This window comes from Ixodes scapularis, unplaced genomic scaffold (assembly GCF_016920785.2).
Source record: "Ixodes scapularis isolate PalLabHiFi unplaced genomic scaffold, ASM1692078v2 PGA_scaffold9__187_contigs__length_104089568, whole genome shotgun sequence".
NCBI lineage: Eukaryota > Metazoa > Arthropoda > Arachnida > Ixodida > Ixodidae > Ixodes > Ixodes scapularis.
In genome coordinates this window covers 95,616,626-95,640,372 of record NW_024609884.1, presented here as the reverse complement: position 1 = coordinate 95,640,372, position 23,747 = coordinate 95,616,626, and the positions used below count along the sequence as shown (strand labels likewise).

The 23,747-nt window shown below is 44.1% G+C and overlaps 1 protein-coding gene across 1 annotated transcript in view; it reads left to right on the top strand.

Annotated features, from left to right (window-relative positions):
- LOC8028413 (atrial natriuretic peptide-converting enzyme) overlaps nt 1-14,556 on the top strand; it is an 82,461-nt gene extending 67,905 nt beyond the window's left edge. The window contains exons 13-16 of the mRNA XM_040218232.2: nt 77-254; nt 2,962-3,206; nt 6,825-6,952; nt 14,380-14,556. Of these exons, the coding sequence (XP_040074166.2) occupies nt 77-254; nt 2,962-3,206; nt 6,825-6,952; nt 14,380-14,556 (728 nt within the window). The remainder of the gene's footprint in view (nt 1-76; nt 255-2,961; nt 3,207-6,824; nt 6,953-14,379) is intronic.
- The last annotated feature ends 9,191 nt before the right edge of the window (nt 14,557-23,747 follow it).

The following is a 23,747-nucleotide window of genomic DNA, read 5'->3' as shown; positions in this document are numbered from 1 at the left end:
CGCTTGCCTCAGCCCCGATCTGACTGACGCCTTGCAAAGCTCGATCTTATTGTAAGGAAAACAGTGTTACTTTCAGAATGCGGGAAGTCTTCGGCCACGCCCCCTCAGAACGCCACGGCCATGTACACGTCGAGACCCGGCCGGCACGGCGACTGGCCCTGGCACGTCATGTTGCTCCAAGACAGCAAGCATGTCTGCGACGGCACCTTGATCAGCAACAAATGGGTGCTCACCTCCAGCTCCTGTTTCAGAGGGTGAGTGCAGCACCGACACGAGCAATGGCACCGACTTTTGTCCAACCTGAGGCTCGACTAGTTCGTCGAACCTTCAACAAAATCCGACAAAGTTCGACTTATGAGCGGTGCTGCCTGGCACACACACACACACACACACACACACACAGGAGCACGCACGCACACACAAATTATAATTTCGAGGAAAATCGTTTGTACAGTGGTTTATTTTATATTTTATAAAATGAAAAGCGTTGTTTACACAATATGAAAGCAAACATGTACTTTTAATGCTTTAGTTAGATTATTAATTTGAAACAATCAACAATAAACTCTCCAAATATTGCACGTACCCCTCCTTCGCGAGGTGGCGTCAGCTGGTTCTCAATTTCTGCGCATGCGCAGAATACCTTAGCTTGAGTCTAACTTCATGTTGAACTTGTAGTTAAATGGCGGAAAACGTCAAACCTGGTCGAACTCGAACTTCGGTAGGTTCGCGCCATCCCTAACAGAAACTTGAGAATGCTAAGAAGGTAATGACCAGAGAACACCAAATGACCGGGACGAGGGTTCCTCTGCGTTGTCTGTCGTCCGCCTCTTTTCGAGTTTCGAAGGAGTCGTGACACGAGCATGAAGAAGTTGGATATTATTGTTCACAATTTTGGGGCCATGTAGTCACAAGAAAAGAACGGCGGGGTAGTCCTTTAGTCCTCCAGCACCAACTTACCACGGTTCGGCTCACCCAGGCACAAAATACCAAGTCACTGGGCTGTGCACCGCATGCGCGGCGTTCGAGATTCCTTGGTCACTGCGCATGCTCAGAACGTCTTCTACAACCCAGTACACAATTTATTGATCACTGCTTAAGAGGGCCTGGAGACGGCGGTCCGCAGTCGATGAGACTTGAAGGCCCGAAACCCAAAAAGCCATGAGAATTAAAGGGGCACGGAAACGAAATGACGTGGCTGCGAGCTCTCTACCTCTCGCCTCGAAATTGGCCAGCCAGAAGCGCAATGCGTATGCGCTCGTAACGTCAGGTGCCCCTTACGGCCAAGGGTACCGTAGTAGCGAGCTTTGCCGCTTGGTGGCGTCAACGCGTGACAATCTAGCTTAGATGTAATATCCGAGGATTGTACGCCACCTGGCCTATCCATAGCTTGCCTGTTATGACATTCGCGGCCATGCCTGTATTTTATGTCGGTGAGCGTTCGGTTCACCCTGTTACTTTCACCCCGCAGAAGTAGGACCTCGAGGGAACCAGTAAGTAGAAATAACCGTCAGTGCTATTCACAGCGCATCCGAGGAGGAGTGGTATGGTTGGCCTGGCAGAGGTCCCCGATAATCAGACCAAGCTCCTACCTGTCGCCTGCTAAGAACGGTGCTCTTGATGGTGTGGAACGCACGGTGCGATTCCGCTCAAGCCCGAGTTCCCTACGTAGTTACGCCTATACATTTCCTATGTCAATAAACTGGACAGAATATCAAATATAAAAAAACAATAACGAAAAAATGAGATCGCTCACGCGACCAAACATCGCGATATTTGGTCGCGTGCTTAAAGGGGCCATGAAACGAATTTTGGGTTGGGATGAATGATTTTAAATTGGGACTTTACTAATCGCATATCGTTTAGTTGGCCAAAAGAAAGAGGCTAGAAAGTCCAAAGCCAGCTTTTCGGTACGAACATTTGAATATATAGGGGACTATTTTGTACCTTCTTGCCTTCGAAAGCTCTCCGCCTTTTCACTATGATACATCCGCCGTACCAAAAGCGCGTCACGGGCGCCAAACTGACGTCAGCAGAGCCCAGCTCACGCATTGGACACGAGAACTGCGTCACTCGGGCGTATGCGCTCGTCAACAATCAATCCGTCGACGAATATTTGGATTCGCGTTCGTGGCCAATAAGTGCCCTGAGGGAACTTATTGTCACTGGGGAATGACAAGTTCTATGGTGTGCATAGGAAGCACGGTGGAACCTAGGAGTCATCACACCGGTGCCGAAGGAATGTCACGACCACGTGATTTCACAATTCGCATTTGAGTTGAGGATTAAAGCTAAGGAGGAAGAAGTAGGAAAATCGTTTCATGACCCCTTTAATAAGGACAAGCATGATTGTAATTTTAGGTTTTCTAGGATGATTAGGGCGCGTAGAATGAGTTCTCGCCATAAGAAGACAATATCAAAATACACTTTAAAGGCCCCTTCAGGGGTTCCCTGAACTCTCTAAAACACTTATTTAAGTGCCAAGGGTAGGGCTTCTCTGCCACGAAATAAACTTTCCGCGAAAAGAAAACAGAAATTGGCAAAATATTTACGTCGCGGGACAATTTTGACACCCCGACAGATAGATTTCTCTTTGAGGGTTGACGTATTACAATTACAGCATGTTGCGGAGCCCCTGCTAACACAAAACCAGTCTCACGGCGTCAATAACGTGGTAGCTGCTTTTGTTTTTGTTTTTAGAGGGGGGAGAGAGAAAGAGAGAGGAGGGGCTTAGTGCTCCTTCAAAGGTCGCATAGTCAAGAAGGACGTGCCCCTCAGAATCACAACAAAACACAGCTACATAACATCTCTGAAATAATTTAGAAAACATGAAGCTCGCCGAACCAATGAACGACCGCATGGTTTTTTCGCGTCCTCAAATAATTCTCCAGCTTTAATCGTCAGCTCAAAATAGCACGCAATGTAGAATCACTGATCGACGAGCGCTGCTTGTCCTTCCAGCCCCGACAACCATAACTGGGCAGTCCGTCTGGGCTCAGTGCGCAAGATGTCTGCCTCCCCGTTCGACGTGTACCTGAGGGCCATCCAGATCATCCATTCGCCGATGGTAAATGCTCAGCTCTCTTTGGTCCGTCTGGAAACGGAGGTCGAGGAATCCCACTACGTCAGGCCGTCCTGTCTTCCTGCGCCCAACCAGAGGACATCTGTCGGTGAAACCTGCGTCACCTTGGGATACGACCTGAAAGGCGAGTACTCTTCGCTGCGGTTCCCAGCTCAAGGATTAGCTGACAGCTTCAAAAACGCAGGGCATATCCTAACGATTTCCTTCACTCTTCTCGCTTCCTGATTCGGCCTTCTTATCGGCTAATACCTTACTGAGTGTGGATCAAGAGTTTTCGGGACTAACCACGCCCTGTGTTTTTTAAGCAGTGACTATAGTTCCGTTACGTCCAAGAGACAAAGCAAGTCGAAGCCTCTGTGGAAGAAGTGCGGAAGCAGCCTCCTGGACGTTTCCTAGAAGGCTTGGCTAATAGACTTCTTCCAAAACCGACGCACCCCATCGCGGCGAAATACCACGCACTCTGGGAACTAGTTGGCCACTCAGTTTCGGTTTCGAGTGAGCAGGTTCATCTCATGCTATCAAGCCGCGACCGAACGCGCTGATTGCGTTTTCGATTATCTGACATTTCACGAACGTACAACACACTCATTCTCGAGCGTTACAAAACGAAGACCGGGGCACTTTCCTTGGTTCCCGAAACACCGGATATTGTGCGTGCGTATGCAAACGTAGTAAGACGTGGATCACCTCACCCCACGACCCACGAGTGCATCTTTGAGCTCAATGTCAGTAATCCAGTCTAGTACCAGTGAACTACAACTGAAATTTGGTCATTTGAGCCCTACACGTATTTCGTTTGCCAAATGTCCGCCTCTTGTTACTTCATTGGGCGAAAAGCAAGCCGCATCTTCACAGGATTATCAAACTTGAGCCCGGCGTTGGCGGATGAACTTTCAGGGAAACGCAATAAATTCGACCTCACTACTGCACAAACGTTACTACGATGTCTTCCTCGAGTCATTACATATCTCACACTCAAATTTTATGCTGATAGAAGATTAAGTTTTCGCAAACACTGAGATCGGCTTGCTACGACGGAAGCCCTATACAAGCGTCCCCTACTCCTCGGTAAGCCTTTTTGGATGAGCTTTTCCTGACGCCCAAGATCTGTGCCTGACCGGTGTGTCTGAAATTATCTCGGCATACTCAACCAGGAATAAATCAAACACATAACAAATATTATAGCCATTAGCAACCGTCAAATGCGCTTTGAATAATTTCGTTCGTTTGGCGCACCGCATAGCGGTTCGTGCCCGTCCGGCGCACTTCCGGCGAACGGTGCGACATTCTTCAAACAAGTGCTCGACTTTTGCTTTCTTAAAACCCTTTGTATGTGCGAATGTGCCTATATGATTGGCAGGTTAACTTTATGCGCATATGCGATGTTGAATATTTGTTGGAATGCAAGCAGGTGGAAACTTCACATCGTGCAGTGCTGCGGGGTAGTGCAGATAAGAGATGAGAAGTGTGTTCAAATGGGACTTTTCAATGGCGCCTCCCAGTTTTACCTCGAGTACTCAGGCGTATTAAGAAAAAAAGTAATCGCAAAAAGTCACATTTCGTCTATGGACGCACGAAACAAACTTCCTGATCAACAATACTAATGTAAAGGTTCGAGCTCGATGCTGATTCGCACACAAGCAAGATCCCCGAGCTTCGCAGCGTCGAGATTCCCAGCACTGGCTCGTCCACATACCTCGAAACGCTAACAGAAAGGCTCAAGTACAAAAACATAACAAGCATGCGTTAAGACAAGCTATACGTCTCGGGACTTGTGCTAAAGCTTCGAGGTCTGGCCATTTAGGTTAGTTTAGAGACCACAAATGACGCTCTCGGGACCAGAGAGCATGAGATAACGGCCGTTAACAGTCCACGCTCTGTGTGTGACCTCTTGTCGACGTGTCGATTGAAACCGAAACCATGCCACTCTCCTCCCTGGCCAACTAGTTCCCAGGGTGCAACGCGCGCCGTGTTGCATGCAGGGCTTTATGGAAGTAGTCTATTGCGAAACTTCATCTGAAACTTCGAGACTTTTCAGGAGGTTCCTTTTCCATCAAAATTATTATGGCCACATAGAATTCTTGCAAAACCACGTGATGCTTTCAACGCAATTTTTTTTTTAAAGTGTTTGGCGCAATCGTGAACTATACGCCACATTGTAAAAATTTCAGGCATCTTTTACAAGAAGATAGATTAACGTTACCTTCAGATTACCCGCTTCAGGGAGTGGACCAGTGGCGTCGGAAGTGTTCGGGAGATGGACAATCGGAAGAAACGGGAGATGGCGTTGATCTTTCTTTCGCTACATTCATAGAGTTATTATAACATACGTTAGAGGTTCAACTGGCGCTCGTGTCTATGCGACTTCCGTGACGCAAATTCAAGCAGACAGCAATCAGTCTACTTTTGCGGTGCTCCTGTGCATTCCTATGGGAAAAGGCGCGTGCATTTTGTCTCTTCGCCGGAAAATAACATGGAACACCTCTGTTATTTCTGTCTTACCGGATAGTATGCACCTTTAGTGAAACCGTAAAAGTGTAATTGCTTTAGTGCATTTTTCTTCATCAGTGAACGATGTTTAACTTCGCCCTATTTCAGGCACAGAGATGTGTTCCACAATAGATGTATTTAAAACAAGCTACGATTCGAAGCAAAATAACAATCGAAAGGAATATAGAGTGTGTTAAAGGTTTGCTAGCATTCTGGTGACGCTTATATATTGCTAGTATGCCAGTCCTGTCACTATATAAAAATAACCCCGTCTTCTGATTAAAAACATTCAAGACTTAAAGAATAAAGTCCGTGGGCTATGAAAGGTGCCTCTTTTTATTGTTTTCTATACAGGCAGCATTTATCAGGCACTTCTTCTCAAATATTTTGAGCGTGCGGGTGATGTTTTCAACGTACAATAAGCATCTTCACGCAGAGCTGAAAGAAAATTGAAATGTATTACGTGGCCTTCAATTAATTTTGATCGAACATGCACAGGGAGTTTCTTGTCCAGTTCTACTGCGTAGTTCTGGCCGCCTCTCTTTGCTTTCCAGATGCCCTTCGTTCATTTGGCACGTATATCCCCCATCCTGAAAAGCACCGACATTTTCTCGCTAACAGTGTCCGACAGTGCATAAAAATGCATGTACGAAACCGTTTTAGCACCGTGCAATTTGAAAGGCCATTCGAAAAAAAAAAAAAAGAAAAACGCCGTTACTGATCAATAATTTTGTCTGCCTGACGGAGAAATGTACCAGGCTACCTAGTACGTATGAATTATTCGGCATATTTGCTCTTATAATCGAGCTCAAAAAGAAAATGCACTCGCCTTTTCCCATAGGAATGCATTACCGGAAGTCAATTGTCGACTGGTCGCTGTCTGCTTCAATTTGCGACAGCACACTAGCTCCAGTTGAACCTCCAGCGTACATTATAATAACTCGACGGCTCCATTAGTGCGGTTCGACAAACAGAATAGCTTTGGCAAGCTTGTAAGTAACTTGTGCTTACTCCACGAGCACCGAGAGACAGCAAGCCTGCCAAGGTACCTTCGCGTGCCTGCTTCACGCACTCGGAGTTTGTCGATCTCTGTTCTTTCTGTTTGTCGCTCAAGTGGGACTCGAGCATAACTGGTATATATGTAGACGGTGAGGCTGCTTACAAAGCGCGGCGAAACTTTCTGCAATGTGTCGCAGAGAAATGGTTGGATGTCGTCGGTGAGCCGCTCGAAGTAAGCTTGCAACCTCTACAGGCGACCAAATGGAGCAGCTGAACCTGGAAATCGTGACATTCACGGCCTGCTACAACTCTAGCCTTCCCGGCACCGGGAGCACCATCTGCGGGCGGCAACAAGAGTCAAGTCATAACTCAATATGTATGGTAAGCACATTCTTTCAAAGAGCCAAATGGGTCATGCACACACATGGGCGCGCACATCACACGCACGCATGAATGTGTGTGCACTCAGACAAACATGTATTAGCCAGAAGAAGAATGAGTGGCTCCACCTGACGGCTCCTCGTCGTGACGTAGGAGCAAAGGTCACGTGACCGCTTCTGCGCTTTTTTGGTAGCATGTAGGTTGAGGTTTAGCATTCACAATTCACGTTTATTTCGATATTTTGTACGAGAGTTTCGGGTTGCTTTTCATATAACTTTGTTATACTTCTCGTCAAAATTAAACTCAAGCAGCGTTACAACAGTGGCGTCGCAGCCTATGGAACAGAGGTTCCTGGGCATTTCACCAAACGCCTTTTCATAAAACGCCGTTTCATCAAAAAACTCCAAGTTGAAACTCAAGATGTATTAGAGAACGCCGTTACATCGAACTGCTGACGGCCGTTTCATCGATTTTTTTCAATCCCTATATTTATGGTATGGCGCATTATGAAAACACGTATATATGAGCCTCCCCTCGCGCAGGTATTTTGCTAGGTGATGGCAACTCTAACGTTTTCACCCATTCCTTTTCCGTGCCTTGAAAGTAGAAGCGCACTGCCTTCCGGTGAGAGGGCGTGGCTTTGACTTCAGATGAATCGTCGCCTTCGCACAAAAAAACCAGCTTGAAGAGAAAAGAAATGGGCGGGCGAGCTTGTAGTTATACATGGTGGAAAGCCTGACCATGGAGAAAAAAAATTTCGTCCTCCAAACTTTATTTTCTAAGGTTGGTAATCTAGACTTTTGAGATCTTGTAAAGCAGAAAAAAAAAATTGTAAACTTTTTAAAACAGGGAACCGAAAATATGTAGGCGGCAAATTCAAAATTAGAACAAAATTGCACTTCGCAAGCAGGAGGGTATGAAAAACATCACGCGTGATCATTGTTACATAGTTGAAGTTGCGGCTTCGTTGTTCTGCCTGCCATGCATTTGTCGTTAATACAAAAACACAATGAAACGTACTTCCTTTGTTACGGGATTCTAGCAGTCAAAATAAAGATAGGTAATTCAGGATGTGCAAGCTATTTCATTTCGAGCAAACCGTTGGATGAAACGGCGTTCGATGGGACGGTTTCTAGGAAACGGTTTCGATTCAATTGTGTTCGACACAACTACGTCCCATGAAAAGGCATTAGATGAAATGGCTACGGTGAAGCGGTGTTCGACAAAACTTCGTTCGATGAAATGTCCGGCCCCATGAAACAAGGCCCAGTGACCCAGCTTCTTATCAAACTGACCACGATTAAGTGGGCCGTAGTCGTGGCTTTGGAGGTTTGTCAACGGACCAAATAGGTAGATTCTGGGATAGCGTAGATCCCAATCGAGTTTTTTTTTTTTAGTAACTTTTTGGAAACAGACAAAGCTAACATATATCAATTATGTGGACGGCCGAGCTGGCGTCGAATTTGGCATTCCGATCGCCGGGTTTTTTCGCAGTTTTCTCAGGCGGCTTTGAGGCTGCCGTGGCCCGTGAAAGCCAATCGACTGTTGAAATATCAAGGGCGCAGGGAATCCCTATGAAATTACCTACTGCGGTGACTTTTCGGGCTCAAATACTGACGTGACGTTCAGCAAAATAAATGTTGGTCCTTTACCACGTAACTACCGAGACATGTTCTATAGCTCAATCCGTGCTGACGTCTGCACCGCCGTCACCTCGGAATAAGAGAAACACACGCGACAAATAAAGTGTACGTACCACACGAGGTGAGGGTATTTCATACCGTGTTCACCTCAGCTGTACGTCAAAGAAAGCAGAAAACTGAATCGACGAGGGCGTCACTGCCACGAGAGCAACCGTCACCACGGCACAGCACTTTGAAAATGACAAGGGGACGAGTAAGCAATAAGACTCACTATATAACTGGAAAATCTAGACCAAGATTCAAGCTATTTATACAGAAAGGGTCCACTGAATAAAAGAAAGGGGTCGTGCGAACATCTTCCATTCAACGAGGCTAGCGGTCGCGGGCAGCGAGTGATGAGCACCCCTGCTAGGCTTTGCCTGTTGAGTACGGCTACGGCCGCTCAAGTCGGTGGAATCATTTTCGTTGCTTCGGGAATCTCTGGATTGAGCTGCCTTCATCGATCATTGTAGTTTCGAGTACGGATTTCTTTTCTTCTGCAGCTTGAAGTCGTGATGCGCGCGAAAAGGATGTAGAAGTATGTTCGTTGGTCTCCACGGCGAAGTATCCGAGCGGTGTTGGCGGTCATGAAGCTATCGTAGGATTCCATCGTAACAAACCTTCCGATCGTTTCGCCTGGCGAATTTATATTTGTTTTTAGGTTTCGTCGTACACACATTTTGCGCCATAGCAAAAGCAAAATATAGCAAGCGAACAGTTTCTGCTGCTACGCGCGAAATTCCCCAGCCGAAGCAAGGCGGAGCGGAGAAAATACCTGGCCCCGTCACGTGATCCTTATCTCCACGACACCATCGATCGATCGCAGCGCTCCAATCGGTCCCGCTCGGGGCTAATACTTATGTTCGCGTACACGCAGACGGACACACATATTGGATTTTGATCCTGCCCATAAAAGCACGCACGCACGCACAAGCGCACTACTGGCTACAAGTTGAATTTGACTCCTAACAAGCAATAAAATAACGGCAGGCAACGAGGCGACAAAAGAAAACTGTTAAATTCACAAGAAAACTAGGATTTCATTAAAAAAAAAAACTACCTTTACCAATAAATTTGGGCAGCGTGGGTTGGCAATCAGCAGATATACATAAAAGGCACTCATAAAAGCGATAAACTTGGGTATGAAAGAAATATATTCGCGTGTTACAGAATTGGCTAGAGTGATCTCTTTTGGGAAATGCACTAAAGTCTAAAGTCACATTTTTTTTGTTTGTTTTCTTTTGGCAATCTACGTTTTTTTTTCGTTTTTTTAGGGGATACAGCACAGCGCCCAGCATTTTTCAAGAATTTTAGGATAAATATTCTTTCCCAAAAGTGAGAGCGGTATGCAAAACGACAACAATGAAAACCGACTTAACGGTTCAATCTAAGGCGGTGATGGAACCGTTTTTTCCTCTCGATTCTCGGGCTTTCACCCTCAGGTCTCAAAAATGCTGCCAAATACATTCACAGCAGAGCACATCTCACTCAGCAAAAGTCGAATGGCCATGGCGCGGACAGGTTTTGCGTAGTGGGAACGGCAGGACGCACCTCCCCTTCGGGGTGTGGTGCGTCCTACCGTCCTGCCTTTGAATTGGGGGGGGGGGGGGGGGGGGGGATGTCGCCATCTATTGCTGTGTACGCAAAAGCGCCAGTCCAGACAGCCGTCTCTGATGTTTCGGCGACCCCGTGATCTCGGTTCGCAGGCCACAGTCTCGGCGCCGCGTGACTGCGCGACAGCGTGGACAACGCAATACGCATTCCTTCTCTCGTACGCAGGGTGTCCAAAGCGCTCGGGGACGATATGGCACTGTAGGCGCGCTGTGTAATGAAAATGAGCCGAGTGGAATCCATTATTTCTCTACTTTGTTTCACCTCAAGTCCAGACGCAGCCGCCTCCACGTGCAAAGGGGCCCAATCAAACCGTAAATTGTAAAGTCACTGGGCCTTTCCCAAGCATGATTGGTTCAGCGATACTGGAACATGCACAGAAATATGGCGAACATTGTCTTGGAGTGCTTTGGACGCTGGTTGATTGGTCCCATCAGTGTCGGCTGCGTCCGGACTTAGGTTCAACGAAGTTTAGTGAAGCGTTTGGTGTTGCATTTGAAAGTTCTCTCCCTCGATGTGAACCTACAGAAACAGAAGATAACGCACGCGTTTTCGTTCTCTTCCACCGCCGTGACGGCGCCACCTTGATAATTGCCTAATTTTGTTGAATTTTTGGATACCGGCGTGCGGTTGTCTGTCACTACTGCATGATGCACGTGCGTCAAAGACCCCGGGCTAGCAGTCGTACTGCACTGGCTAAATTCCTCATCTAAACCGGATAACAATGGTGCCATGTTCTGGCAGACTGAACTCTCGCTGTATAAACAACTTACAAATCTTTTTAATTTGTGGGAAATCTGCATGAGTTCCAACTTGGTCAATATCCCCGGAACGCCTCTGCTCACATCCATAGAATTTAAGTTCTCAGTTAGTCACCACGTGCGCTTCGCTTTGACTTCCCCACTTTCCCCTAGCGCATCGACCCATTTTGGTGAAACGCGGCGGCGAACAGAAGCTTACCGGAGAAAATCTCGCCGCAAAATCACAAAATGCTAAAGAAAAACTAACCGGCCCTACACAGATGCGGAGAAAATTTAATTTACGAGTACTGCACATTCACTAAAACTAAAGAATGTTCACTGAAATACGTTTAGTTAAATGAAGTAATGGAGTATGTCCGGATGCCCTATATGCTTACGCCTATTCTACACCTTAATATCAGCGAAAGATAAAGTTTTTCGAGTATAATCTCATACACGGGTTGCACATGTGTTGCGTCACCCTTTGAAGCACGAATTGAGTACTCGTACGTGGTGCTTCGAATCCGCCGTGTACGTGGAAATAAGAGTGTTAAAAATGATGGAACACTGATGTCCCATTCGATTGGGTCGCACCACGCTCCTCTGCACTATTTTTCTGATTATACGTTTTATTCGTCCACCTCCTCGAGTTAGCTTTTCATTTATACACCAACTATTTCGCTTCGAGAAAAACCCATTAATTTGTCACCTACTATGCATTATTTAAAAAAGACATTGAAGACATCCGTGTTCGAATGCAGAAGCTAAATTCATAATGAAAAAAGTGGCGCCCAGCTGGCCTCTTGAACGAACTAAAATACTATGGACTCCAAACACCTACCGTCGTAGGTACCGTCTAACTAATTTAGTTTTTGCGTTACTTTCGTGTTACATATCTGGGGCAAATTGAAAGGCCAAACATGTGGCCTTTGTATTAATTTCGGGGCAATGGTATTAAGGTTATATAGCCCGCTGTATATGGTAGTTTTTGTTAATCTTCCAGTAAGTCGTCAGAAATGTGAGCACCAAACGATCTTTATGCCTGCTCCGATACTGGGCCCACTGAAGCTTTAAGGCGACTGTGCTTATAAGCATACATGGCATCTATCAGTCTCGCCAACTCCAGATTGCAAAGGAAAGTTCAGCTTGGAAACTAAATGAGTGATCTTTAAAGAAAACACTAAAATGAAAAAAAAAAATGAAAGGGCTTAACTGGGACACGTCTCTTTTTTTCTAAATTTTTCCACAAAACAAAAATAGTGCAATACTTACGGCCTTACACGCAATTTAGGCAGAGGTCACGGCCCGTTCTAAGCCCCACCCACAGATCAGGGCCCTGCCCATTACTACTGGATTGGCTTGGCTGCTCGACCGAACATGCTGGGAAGCCTATTGTCTCCATTTTCCCGACATCCGGTGCGTCTAGTCGGGAAGTCTGACACCACCTACTAGTCGTACGAGCAAACGCGCGGCAGCCTCCGGCAACGTCTGCTATTCGACCACCGTGTATCGTCGCCTGCAATGCCCAGACGCGGACATGAGAACTGTGCGTCGGCGTCCGTTTTCGCCCTCGTCCGTCTGCTATTCTGCCCCCGTCTAAAAACTTCTGCAACGTCTGCAAGACGCGACCATGAAAAGGGCGTTCTACCGTTCCATCGCGCACGAGCCACGCTCCAATACAAGCGTCTGTCAGTGTCTGTTGATGTGCGGTAAAAGCGACCAAAAGGACGAAAAAAAAGAAAATAGGCCGCATCTCCACGTGGTGAATGAGGTTGATTAAGGCGAAGCTCTGGTGGTGCTGATGATTCTGATTTTATTGTTCATAGGTAGTGCTAATAGTGCTGATTTTTTTTTGTATTGTTTATAGGGAGTGCTGAGTTCCGGGTTGCGTTTCGACTTCATTATTAGTGCTTTATGGTCGGTGAAATGGAGAGCGAGTGGTTCTTCTAGCGGATCAGCTTGGATACGCTAGAAGCCGTGAGAACGCGTCTCCACCGCGTAAGTCAACGGTCCATGTCAGAAAGAGAATGTGTGGTATGGATCGTGGTTATATACGCAGTTGAGCATTTGACCACAGCGCCCTCTCGTCTATAAACGTTGAGCCAATGCATGCAAAGTTTAACGCGATTATATACACACTTGACCGCAGCGCCCTCTCCTGTATAGACGTTGAGCGGCCACATGCAACGTTGGAGTTTAGCGTAGGGGTTAAGACGTCTGCCTCGGGAGCAAGCGGTCCTGAGTTCAAACCCCCGTGCGGGATTTTTTTTAATTATTATTGTTTATTATTAAGCGGGCCGATCCCGAAGGCAGTGCAGTCGATGTGAGCACGGACGGATGGACAAGGCTAGACCGTAAGGAGCTTCGCCCCTAAAATGAACAAAATGAATATGTAGTCCTTCCACCATGTTTTGTTCTTGTTATATGTTCACATGATATCTGCCAGCAAGGTGGGTGAGCATCAAGACGCACAGTTTACACTTGAACTGAAATGTTCGTATTAACAGGCCAGATGCACTGCAAAACTTGATAGCTACTTTCCTTGGCGGAATGGCGAGAACAAACCTGGACCAACTTGATGCGAAGCGAACCTCCAGCCAAATCGCTCGCAAATTCTTATCTGTGTAGGTATCTTCTCGGCTATTGAAACCATGGTGTCAGTCACAACGGTCGCACAATTCACAAAGCAGCAGGGCCACTTTTACGGGAACCAATATCTTTCTTCAGCATCAACACGCGCAAAGGAACAAATCAAGCTAGATCAATCTACAATAGCTGAACTGGGGCGCTAGGCTTAGGCCAGTCCCTCTACGAACCGAAGCCCCCGCACAGCGCCAACAGCGCTTCCGAAGGTGCGTACTTGCGACACTTGTTTGCTGCAAACTAGGTCGGTTGAGGAGATCTTCCTCTAAACACGTCGGTGAACGCAGAACGACTCGCACTTATAAAAATAGACGACCTCGACGAGCTGCTCTGGTTGATTACTCCGCAGACGCGGGCAGCCATGTTTGTTATCGTTTGAAACCGAAGCAAAAAGCAATTTCGGGATATATTTTTTTTTTCAAAACAATAATGACTCTATCTAAATTATCTGTTTTTTTAACGTAAACTATTTACTAATAAAATACTATTACGAAACGGAGATACAATTTTACAAACAACATTTCATACGTGAATCATCTCTCCAACCAATGAGAGCCGAGAGAAGGTGCTGAGTTTTGAAAGCACCCGGCGGTGCCTAGGGTAGGGCTACCCTCACCTAAATTTCGTCTAACGGCGTAAATATAGCAACAACAACAAAAAAATACTTGTAAAATTGTCAAGCCCTTCTTTTTTTTTCATTTCAATGTTTTTTTTAAGTTCGCCGAACAAACTTTTTCTCCCCTCGTTTCAGCACGAGTCGTTACCTGGTCGGCAACTCATGTGCTGGCGGGGCGACCGGTGGTACCTGTTCGGAGTGGGAAGCAGCATGAGCATGTGCAACGACCGCCCCGTGCCGCAGCACTTCCACACCATATCGTCGCACCTCCAGTGGATCTCCACTGTCATGGGTATCAAGAAGCCCTCCTAGTCCCGCCGACTCACCGCCTCTGACGTTACCTTGGCCTTTTGGAAAGCGCCCGGGAAATTAGCTGGAGTCCCGTCGAAGCCATGCTGGAGCCGTTCGGCTCTGCAGAAATCCGCGTCAGGAAGCCTGAAGCCGGAAATTGTCCGCTTCAAGCATATACTCGGCTGAGCGTACGCTCAACTAGGATAGTGCAACCACTTTCCAGATTAAGTGATACATGGTGGCTGCTTAACAAAACAAAACCCGAAGGCCGTTTTCGGAAACGCGGTCCTGGAGAAAAAAACAAAACAAACATTTTCGCCGTTTTTATTTCTTATAATTGTTTCCCGTAGAATTGTTTTCCCAGCTTTTAATGTGCTTTTGAACAAAACATCTGAGAAGGCATCGTAGCTCCGGGTCTGGGTGAAAGACTAGTTTTCGCTGGAATAAAAACTTCGCCCAGAGTTAGGATGTGAGACACAAATATGTGTACAATGTACATACCCGTTTCTAGAGTCACAAGCACATCATTAAAAGAAAACCCTCATTTCATATATTCAAAGGCTTCTTTTGACACAGAGCTAGCATCATGTTCACCTGCACAACAAGAGTCATCGTTTGTTTTTCTATTCTGTGATGTACTGATACAGTCGACTTTGGAAGGAGTGAACATAAAAAAGTCAGTAAATTACTTGCAGCACATTATGTAGGCTTCTTGCAAAAATATGTGACAGTTAACATGCCAGAATTTATTATATGTTACTTAGACGAATAGTTCTATCAAGAAAAGAAAAGTATAAACCATTATTTATTCCCTGTCGAAATATTCATTTGACTAGAGCTAGAATCTAAGTCTAGATGAATAATTTCCAGGTCGCAGCACAGCTTTCAAGGAAGGAAAATAGTATATCGCATAATAATTCGTGTGACTCACTTTTATGTGTCGAAGCATATTGACACTGCTAAGTCACAAATTACAAAGATATTTGTGACTAATGCAGTAAAAAAAGTGTACAAGAAAAATTAGAAAATTATATGATGCACATTTTCGAAAGAATGCACAGGTGGTGTAATGTATATATGTCATACGTTGAGCTCAGTGCACACTGTAATATATTGTAACATATTTTTAATACTAAAACCTGTAATAAAAGAAAGCCACAACTACTCAATGCGTTGCAGTGCAATTTCTTAAGGAACAAACCAAGATGCTTCTCTGTGAAGGAGAATCTACAATCTGGAAGTTTTTGTAAAGGTAAGAGTGCATCGCGTAATGCGCGATAGATAACTGCTTAGGCAAATGACTGCTCAAGGATAACTATAGGGTTAAATTCCATACATCATTGCCAATCTAATTCCCACATGAGAAGCGAGTGACCAATGCGTGGTTGGTCATAAATTGTGGCCATAAGTTCACATAGTAAGATCCAAGACTAAGCAGAATTATCAGACTACAACTTGAATCCTTAAAATCGCAACGGCTCATTTTTAACAATAATTCCTTCATACAAAATATTGCAAAAACATAATAAGCATTCGTGTCACGCAACTTTGTGCGTGACTAGAGTATTATGTAAATACTTTTTTCTAAAGACATAAAGATACACCAATCAAATGTGTACGAAAAGATGTATCGAGACATGATAAAAGAGTCCATGTAACCATGCTCGTTTTCTGCTTTTGAACCACGGTAACAAGAAATGTGGGCTCCTCGCGCATCGTTCCTACAATCAACCCCCCCCCCCCCCCCTTTGTGTAGTAAAGTATGTTTTATGTGCCTGGATAGGACACATTTTTTGCAAAATATGGTTTCCCCGAAATTTTTTTTTTCATTGGAATATCTGTCGCGAGGCACGTTTTGAGTTGGAAGTGACTCCGAAACGAACTTCTACGTTATCGACCTCGACATACGTATAACTTAGTTTCGGAATCGTCCAACTCAAGATAGGTCTCACGGCCCAACTATGCTGCTAATTATGTCGTGTAACACCTAAGGCTGTGGTGCAGAAGAGGAAAACAACTTTTAGTGGAAAGAACAGGCACAGAAGGGAACGTCATAGAAAGGAACGTTCCCTTCTGTCTATTCCTATGACTAAAAGTTTTTTTCCTTTTTTGCACCACAGCCTCAGGTGTTACACGACATGATTAGCTACCATCAGCTCGCTTCCGCACTTAGTCTGTTCACTATGGTACTAACACTCGTCTTTTTTCGGTGAAAAATAATTGTTTTATATCATCTAAAATCCACGCAAGCACTTAAAACATTTTCATTTTGAGAGCAGATCGGTATCCCTTTAAGATCAGTTTGACATTTTATAAAAATGTACATATTTTTCAAGAAAAAAAAAATAGAGCGCACTGGTAATGACAAGAATAAAGGGAAATCAAAAAATAAAAAAGGGACTCTGAACATTTAACCCTGTCCTCGTCCTGATCGTTGCTTTACGTTTATTCTTGTACACCGTTAAAACGCAAAACGAAAACATTTGTTTATGACAAGCATATCTTACAAGAGGTACCTCGCTCAGCGTACGAACTATGGGCTCCTTGCACTAACGTCATATTGCATACTTTTGAACACCATGTAAAAGGAGGAGAGGGAAGCTGCTTGTGTAAGAATTTTGAGTGGCAGGTTAATCTTCTATAATCTTCTGGGAGGAGAATAGCGACGTCCGTGCAAATCCGGGGGGCACAAAGGAGGATCCTGATAAGAGGGGAGCTCCTTCTTCCCCTTTTCCCTGGAGGGCATCGGAAATGACATCATGTGCAAGCCACGTATAGGCTCCTTGCACTGACGTCACATCGCACACATTTGAACACCAAGTAAAAGGAGGAGAGGGAAGCTGCTTTTGTGAGAATTTTGAGTGACAGGTTAATCTTCTATAATCTTCTGGGAGGAGAATGGCGACGCCTGTGCAAATCCGGGAGGCACAAAGGAGGATCCTGATAAGAAGGGAGCTCCTTCTTCCCCTCTTCTCTGGAGGGCAACGGAAATGACGTCCTGTGCAAGGAGCCTATACGTGGCTTGCACAGGACGTCATTTCCGTTGCCCTCCAGAGAAGAGGGGAAGAAGGAGCTCCCCTCTTATCAGGATCCTCCTTTGTGCCTCCCGGATAAGCACAGGCATAGCCTCCTCTATACGGAGAAAGCCTGGCACATCGACGACGGAGCCATAGAGCGCGCGGCCGCAGGAAAAAGGAGAGGAGGAGCGCGCCGAACGGTGACCAATATGGTAGCGCAGAGCAGGAAGGGCAGACCTAGACAGCGAGCGCTTGTGTCGTGAGCGGCCGCTCCCCGAACCACGCTTGTTTTTGTGTTTTCGTCACCGTCGTTTTTGTACTCCGGGAGAAACGGGCGCGGCGATTCGAAAGGGCGCAGGGAGAAACGGGAAAGGGTGGACGTTGAGTTTCTCCTCTCCACGATAGCGACAAGAGAAGAGAGAGAGAAAAAAAAAAAGATTGTTTCTGCGTTTGGCCGCTCGCTCTTTTGTGGCGCTAGCGAGCAAGGTTCTCTCCGCTCCCGTTTCTCCGCCCCTCCTTTCCCATTTACGGCGGCCGTCTTTTCACGCGACGCGCCAGGCTTTCTCCGTATAGAGGAGGCTATGGCACAGGCGTCGTCATTCTCCTCCTAGAAGATTATAGAAGATTAGCCTGTCACTCGAAATTCTTACAAAAGCAGCTTCCCTCTCCTCCTTTTACATGGTGTTCAAAAGTATGCAATATGACGTTAGTGCGAGGAGCCTATACGCAAAATTAGCTTTCTAGGCAACGGGAAGTATAAAACAATTAGCACAAAACCTTTATTTCAAAAGTGCTACCAGGGTCTTAGACTTCGTTTCACATCAGTTCTTGGAGATCCTTGGGGAGAAGACTATGAATAAGTTGTATGTTCGGTCTACTTTCAAATTGTTATAATGCAATTAATAACTATTCAATAAGTAGATAAGTCAATGAATAAAGAAATATTACATTCAAATAGTCATGATTCGTAAATTATAAAATAATTTCTATATAATATATAGTACGACATAATCATTAAACAAATAAGTTTTTGACACATGCTCATCAGAAGTACAAATTTTGCAACCATAATTGACTTAATAGCTGCATTAACGTGTTAAAGCATGTAAAAAGACATTAGTAATGGGGTATAATGAAGCAATGTGAATAGAACTTTACTTATGCAACTAGTCGCGAGCTAACCATATAATATTTCTGCTTATTTTTATCTCCATGTGTCTTGTATGCATCAAATGGAATAGGTACGGAAAAAAACATTTTTACGGCCTTTATTCTTCATTCGTTATTCATGAATCCAATCCGAAGTGTATATTTTTCGTTCTACGTATTCGACCTGTACGATTTCATGCTCTTGCCAAAGATTAATCACTTTACAGCAGATAATCACAAAGATATTGATATAAATATTTTGTGATAGAGTGAATGGTAGAGAAGATTTAAAAAAGAAGCCCAGGATTATTAACTCATTAGCATTGTACAGAAAAGCTGGTAGATAATGCATATACTCATTAATGTCGAATCACACCTTCAAACATACTAGCGAAACAAGTCTTTTCACATGACACATTTCAGAAACAACAACTGGAGAAAGAAGGTCTGTCTTATTGCTTAGAATATCTCAGTAATATATATATATATATTTTTTTTTTTATTGCTCCATAGCAGCGAAAATCCAAGAGCTATCTCTAGTGCTCTCTCCCATTTAAACAACTGAAGTCTTTGCACTGGCGGCGAGAAACTCGGCAGGCGTGGTATGCAGCGCGGACTCGAAGCCGAAACTCAGCCAAGGTCAACGGCAAAGGTGGAATTATTCAATGGAACAATATTACCGTAGACAAATACCGCGCTGCAAAGCTGTCATATGAGTAGCACATTGTAAGAAACGACCATTCCTTAAATTCAAATAAGTATCTTCTTGGGCATCCATTGTCACGACAAAAGTGCAAGCATTATACACGGAACCAAGAACAGTCGCATAGCAACCAGCTACTACATCTCGAGCAGCCAAAGGGAAACAACGTTAAAGGGATGCTGAACCGAAATCTGGGTTCCCCAAAACACGCGGCAAAAGCGTGCAGCGGGATGCTACAAACATCAAAACATCACTCATACAGCGATATCTCGAACGAATGACCGTATTTTTCGAGAAAAGGAGGCGCATTTGACAGAAATGTTCACGTCATGTTTCTCCGAGAAGGAGAGGGAATGGCCTCGCGTATTCTCCGCTCAACACCTCCTAGAGGTGTTGCTCCGCTTCGCCGCCTTGAGGGAGCGAAGCGAAGAGAGGAGGAAACTAGGTATCTTCGGCGGCCACGCGTCTCGTGGGCCTGGTTCAATCTCGACCACTTTTTCCAAAAATACGGCCGTCCAATCGAGATATCGCCTTACGAGTAGTGTTGTAGGGATTGTAGCGTCCCGCCTACATCTCCTGTATTGTTTTTTCTGTAATCCAAATTTCGGTTCACCATCCCTTTAAGTACGAGGGCTAATTGAATAGTCATGACACCAACCTTTTATTCAAAACTGGGCTCCGATTATTATTTTGTTTCTAAGCAGCATCCTTCACATTCAATATATTGGATACAATATTTCAGAAACAATAAAAAATGCCAAAGAAGGATTTGCAACGTGACTTTCAGCGTTGCATCCACGACTTTGTTCAGTTCATCGGACGCAGAGAACTTTCTTTCGCAGCATGTTTTCTTCTTTCGGTGCGTAAAATGCCCAGAATTCACACAGCAATAAGTTCGGGATATATGAAGAGTGATACAGTGCAATTACAACTCATTAGAGGCTAACGCAGAATTCAATCATGCACCTCTGCCACTCTCTTCGTCGTCCGCCATGACGACAATTAGGAGACGCTCGCTGCGCCAGAACATTAAAGTCTACGACGATTCAACTGCACGTTAAGACACGTAGGTGTGTTACCTTAGCATGCACCAGCCAAATACTGCTACACTACCCCTCCTTGCGAAGAAAAATAGAAGCAGTCTCATTACTTGTTAAAACAACCTCGTAGAACCTCGTTGATACGTTCTGTTGTTACATTGCCCGGTTGTTACATTCCCAAATGCCGGTTCCGTTGAACTCTCATAGGAATACGTGGATCAGTTTCGCGTTTATGGCGTTAGGCCTTCTCGGTTATCATATCCACAAACCTGAAACGCAATTTGTTTCTTTGTTAGATCATAAATCCTCGATGGAGACAAATAAACACCAGAATTTCCCAGGGTTTTGTACTGAGAGCGATACTTTTTCCATTGTACGTTAATGACTTACCTAACATAGCTTTAAACTCTGACATAATAATGTACGCTGATGATACCGTCTTAATTTACACGGACCATTCTTTTTCTTTCTTTATTTGTTTTCCTTCGGGCAGAGCCCGAAAGAAGGGCCAGTGCAAAAGGCTAAAAAAGCCTGACGTGGCGCTGGTCCCTTACAGTCCACACATAAAAAAATAACATGAAAATGCATTTCATCTAACAAAATAATACAGCAGGATAAAAAACTTTTACAGAACTGAGGCACACATAGATAACACAAATGCAACAATAAAAGCCATGTATATAAGGATAAAAATGCGTACTGAATGCAAAAAACAATATTACAGACTATAATCCACATGAAAGAAAAACAAGTCATCTAAGGAATAGACAAATAACAAACATCATTATCGCTCACTTTAAATAAACTGAACAGTGTACACCCAACAAGGCGAGTCATGCACATAAAATAAAACAAGGATGAATTTTGAAGGTATAAAGTATAATAAAACACTTTATTGTGATTAGGAAGCTTAGATAAATTTTATATAAATTTTATATCGCTGCCTACCAGCAGTGCTTTACATTCTTCTTTAAATAAAGGGAACGACTTTGCATAGTTCATAGAGGGCATGTCATTTAATAGACTAATTGTTTGATAGTGTATACTCTGCCTTCCGTAATTTGTTCTTGTATAGGGTTCCCGCCTTTTAACATGACGGAACGGGTACAGTTCTTCTGTGGCGACTGGGGTGGCGTATAATCTTTTTAGATAAATTAATTGAAATAACTTGAAGTAATGTATTTGATTTGCCTTTAAGATCTTGTATTTATTAAAAAGTGGTTCCGTTCGAAGTTCTCTTATTCTCCCCCCATAGTTTTCGAATATACGTAGAACTTTTTTTGTGGGATTAGTAATTTATAGTAATCAGATGCTGTAGTTGTGCCCCATATAAGAGTCCCGTAACAGATTTTGGAAAAATATAAAGAGTAATACAATGTTTCTAGTAACCACCTCGGCACGAGGCTTGCCACTCTATAAATACAGCCAAGGACTCGTGATAATTCGGACTTTAGTTTATTTACATGTGTATTCCATTTTAGCTCTTGGTTAAACCACACACCCAGAACTTTTTGCTCAGTTACTTGATCTATTAAATCACCTTCAAACGTAATCTTAATGGAGTTTGTAAGATGTTTTGTTGCTGGTTTAAAAATCACATATTTTGTTTTGCTCGTGTTTAATTGTAGCCCATTGGAACTCAGCCATTTTGAAAGCTTCACAAGATAGGCGTTTGCCCTCTCCTCCAGGCATTCTGGAGTTGCTTCACTAAAAAAGATATTAGTGTCGTCTGCATACATTATTAACTCCGGGGAACCAGAAATGCTTACGATATCGTTTATATAGACTAGGAAAAGTAAAGGGCCTAATATGGAACCCTGTGGGACACCACGACGCGTTTTTTCCTTATATGATTCTAGATTGTCAATTTTTACGTATCGTTGCCGATTTGTTAAATAGCTTTTTAGTAATGCGAGCGCGACCCCACGTATGCCGTAATATTCTAGTTTGTTGAGTAAAATAGGATGCTGAACGGTGTCGAACGCTTTCCTCAAATCTAAAAACAGTCCACATCTAAAAACATCTAAAAACGAGACATGTCTTCAATATTTGCAACCAATTTCTCTTTAATGTCGAGAAGAGCTTGCTCTGTAGATTTTTCCTTTTGGAACCCGTATTGGGCGGTGGAGATTACACTATGCTTTGTGAAAAACTTTCTAGGTGGTGTTTTATTACGCCTTCAAATATTTTAGAGAATATTGTTAGTACAGATATGGGCCTGTAATTTTCGATACTTTTTTTACTACCGCCCTTGTAAATAGGAGTAACTTTAGCCAGCTTCAAATCAATCGGGAAAATAGCATTTTCTAACATGCTCTTCGCCAGGTATGATAGTATAGGGCTAATAATTCTAGCTACATACTTGAGTGGTTGAGCCTTCAACCCGTCGTCACCCGCTGCTACGTCTTTCTTTATTTTATCAATGAGCGTTTTTATTTCATACATTGTTGTCGGGAAGAACATTATTGAATTTGTTATCTTCGTCATTGTCATCAGGTCGGCGTTTGTATTGCCTTGCGATACCATACTTCCGCCGATATTTATAAAATGCTTGTTCATTTCTTTTACCATTTCAACGCCCGTCACCTCATTCCCGTTGATTAGGATTTCTTTCACTGCACTTTTCTGTTCTTTCAGGTTTACCGCAGTATTAAAAACCTCCCATACTTTCCTTTGGTCATCGTGAGCAGACATAAATTTATTTTGGTAATACTGGCGTTTGGCCGCCTTCAAGTCAGAGTTTACTTTATTCCTTATTTTTTTTTAATTCTCTTAGTACGTCCAGGTCACGTGAACGCACGAATGCGTGATATATTTTATTATTTTTATTGATTTTCTTTACTGAACACGCGGTTACCCAGGGTTTCCGAAATTTATTACTTTTCCGTTTTGATTGTTTTAAAGGAAAGGATGCGTCATAAGCAGCTTTATACTTCCCATGAAAGATATTAAATGCTGAACAAGGATTTTCCTCCGTAAATACTTCTCCCCAATTTGTTTCTTCTAAAAGGCAAGTAAAAGTATTCAGCGTTTCATCATTTATGTTTCTATAAAAAAGTGTTTCAGTTTGCTTTGTGCTTTTTTCACGCATGAAAGGGCAAAGGCTAAAGATAGGAAGATGGTCACTGATGTCCTCTATGAACGCACCAGATACAAGCTTATTTGCAAGCACATTTGTAACACAAACGTCAATTGAAGTTGCACTATTTTGACTCACCCTGGTAGGCAGCGTTATTTCGTTGCTACAGGCATATTGATTTAAAATGTCCCAAAACTCTCTGGCGTGTCCATCATTAGCAATTG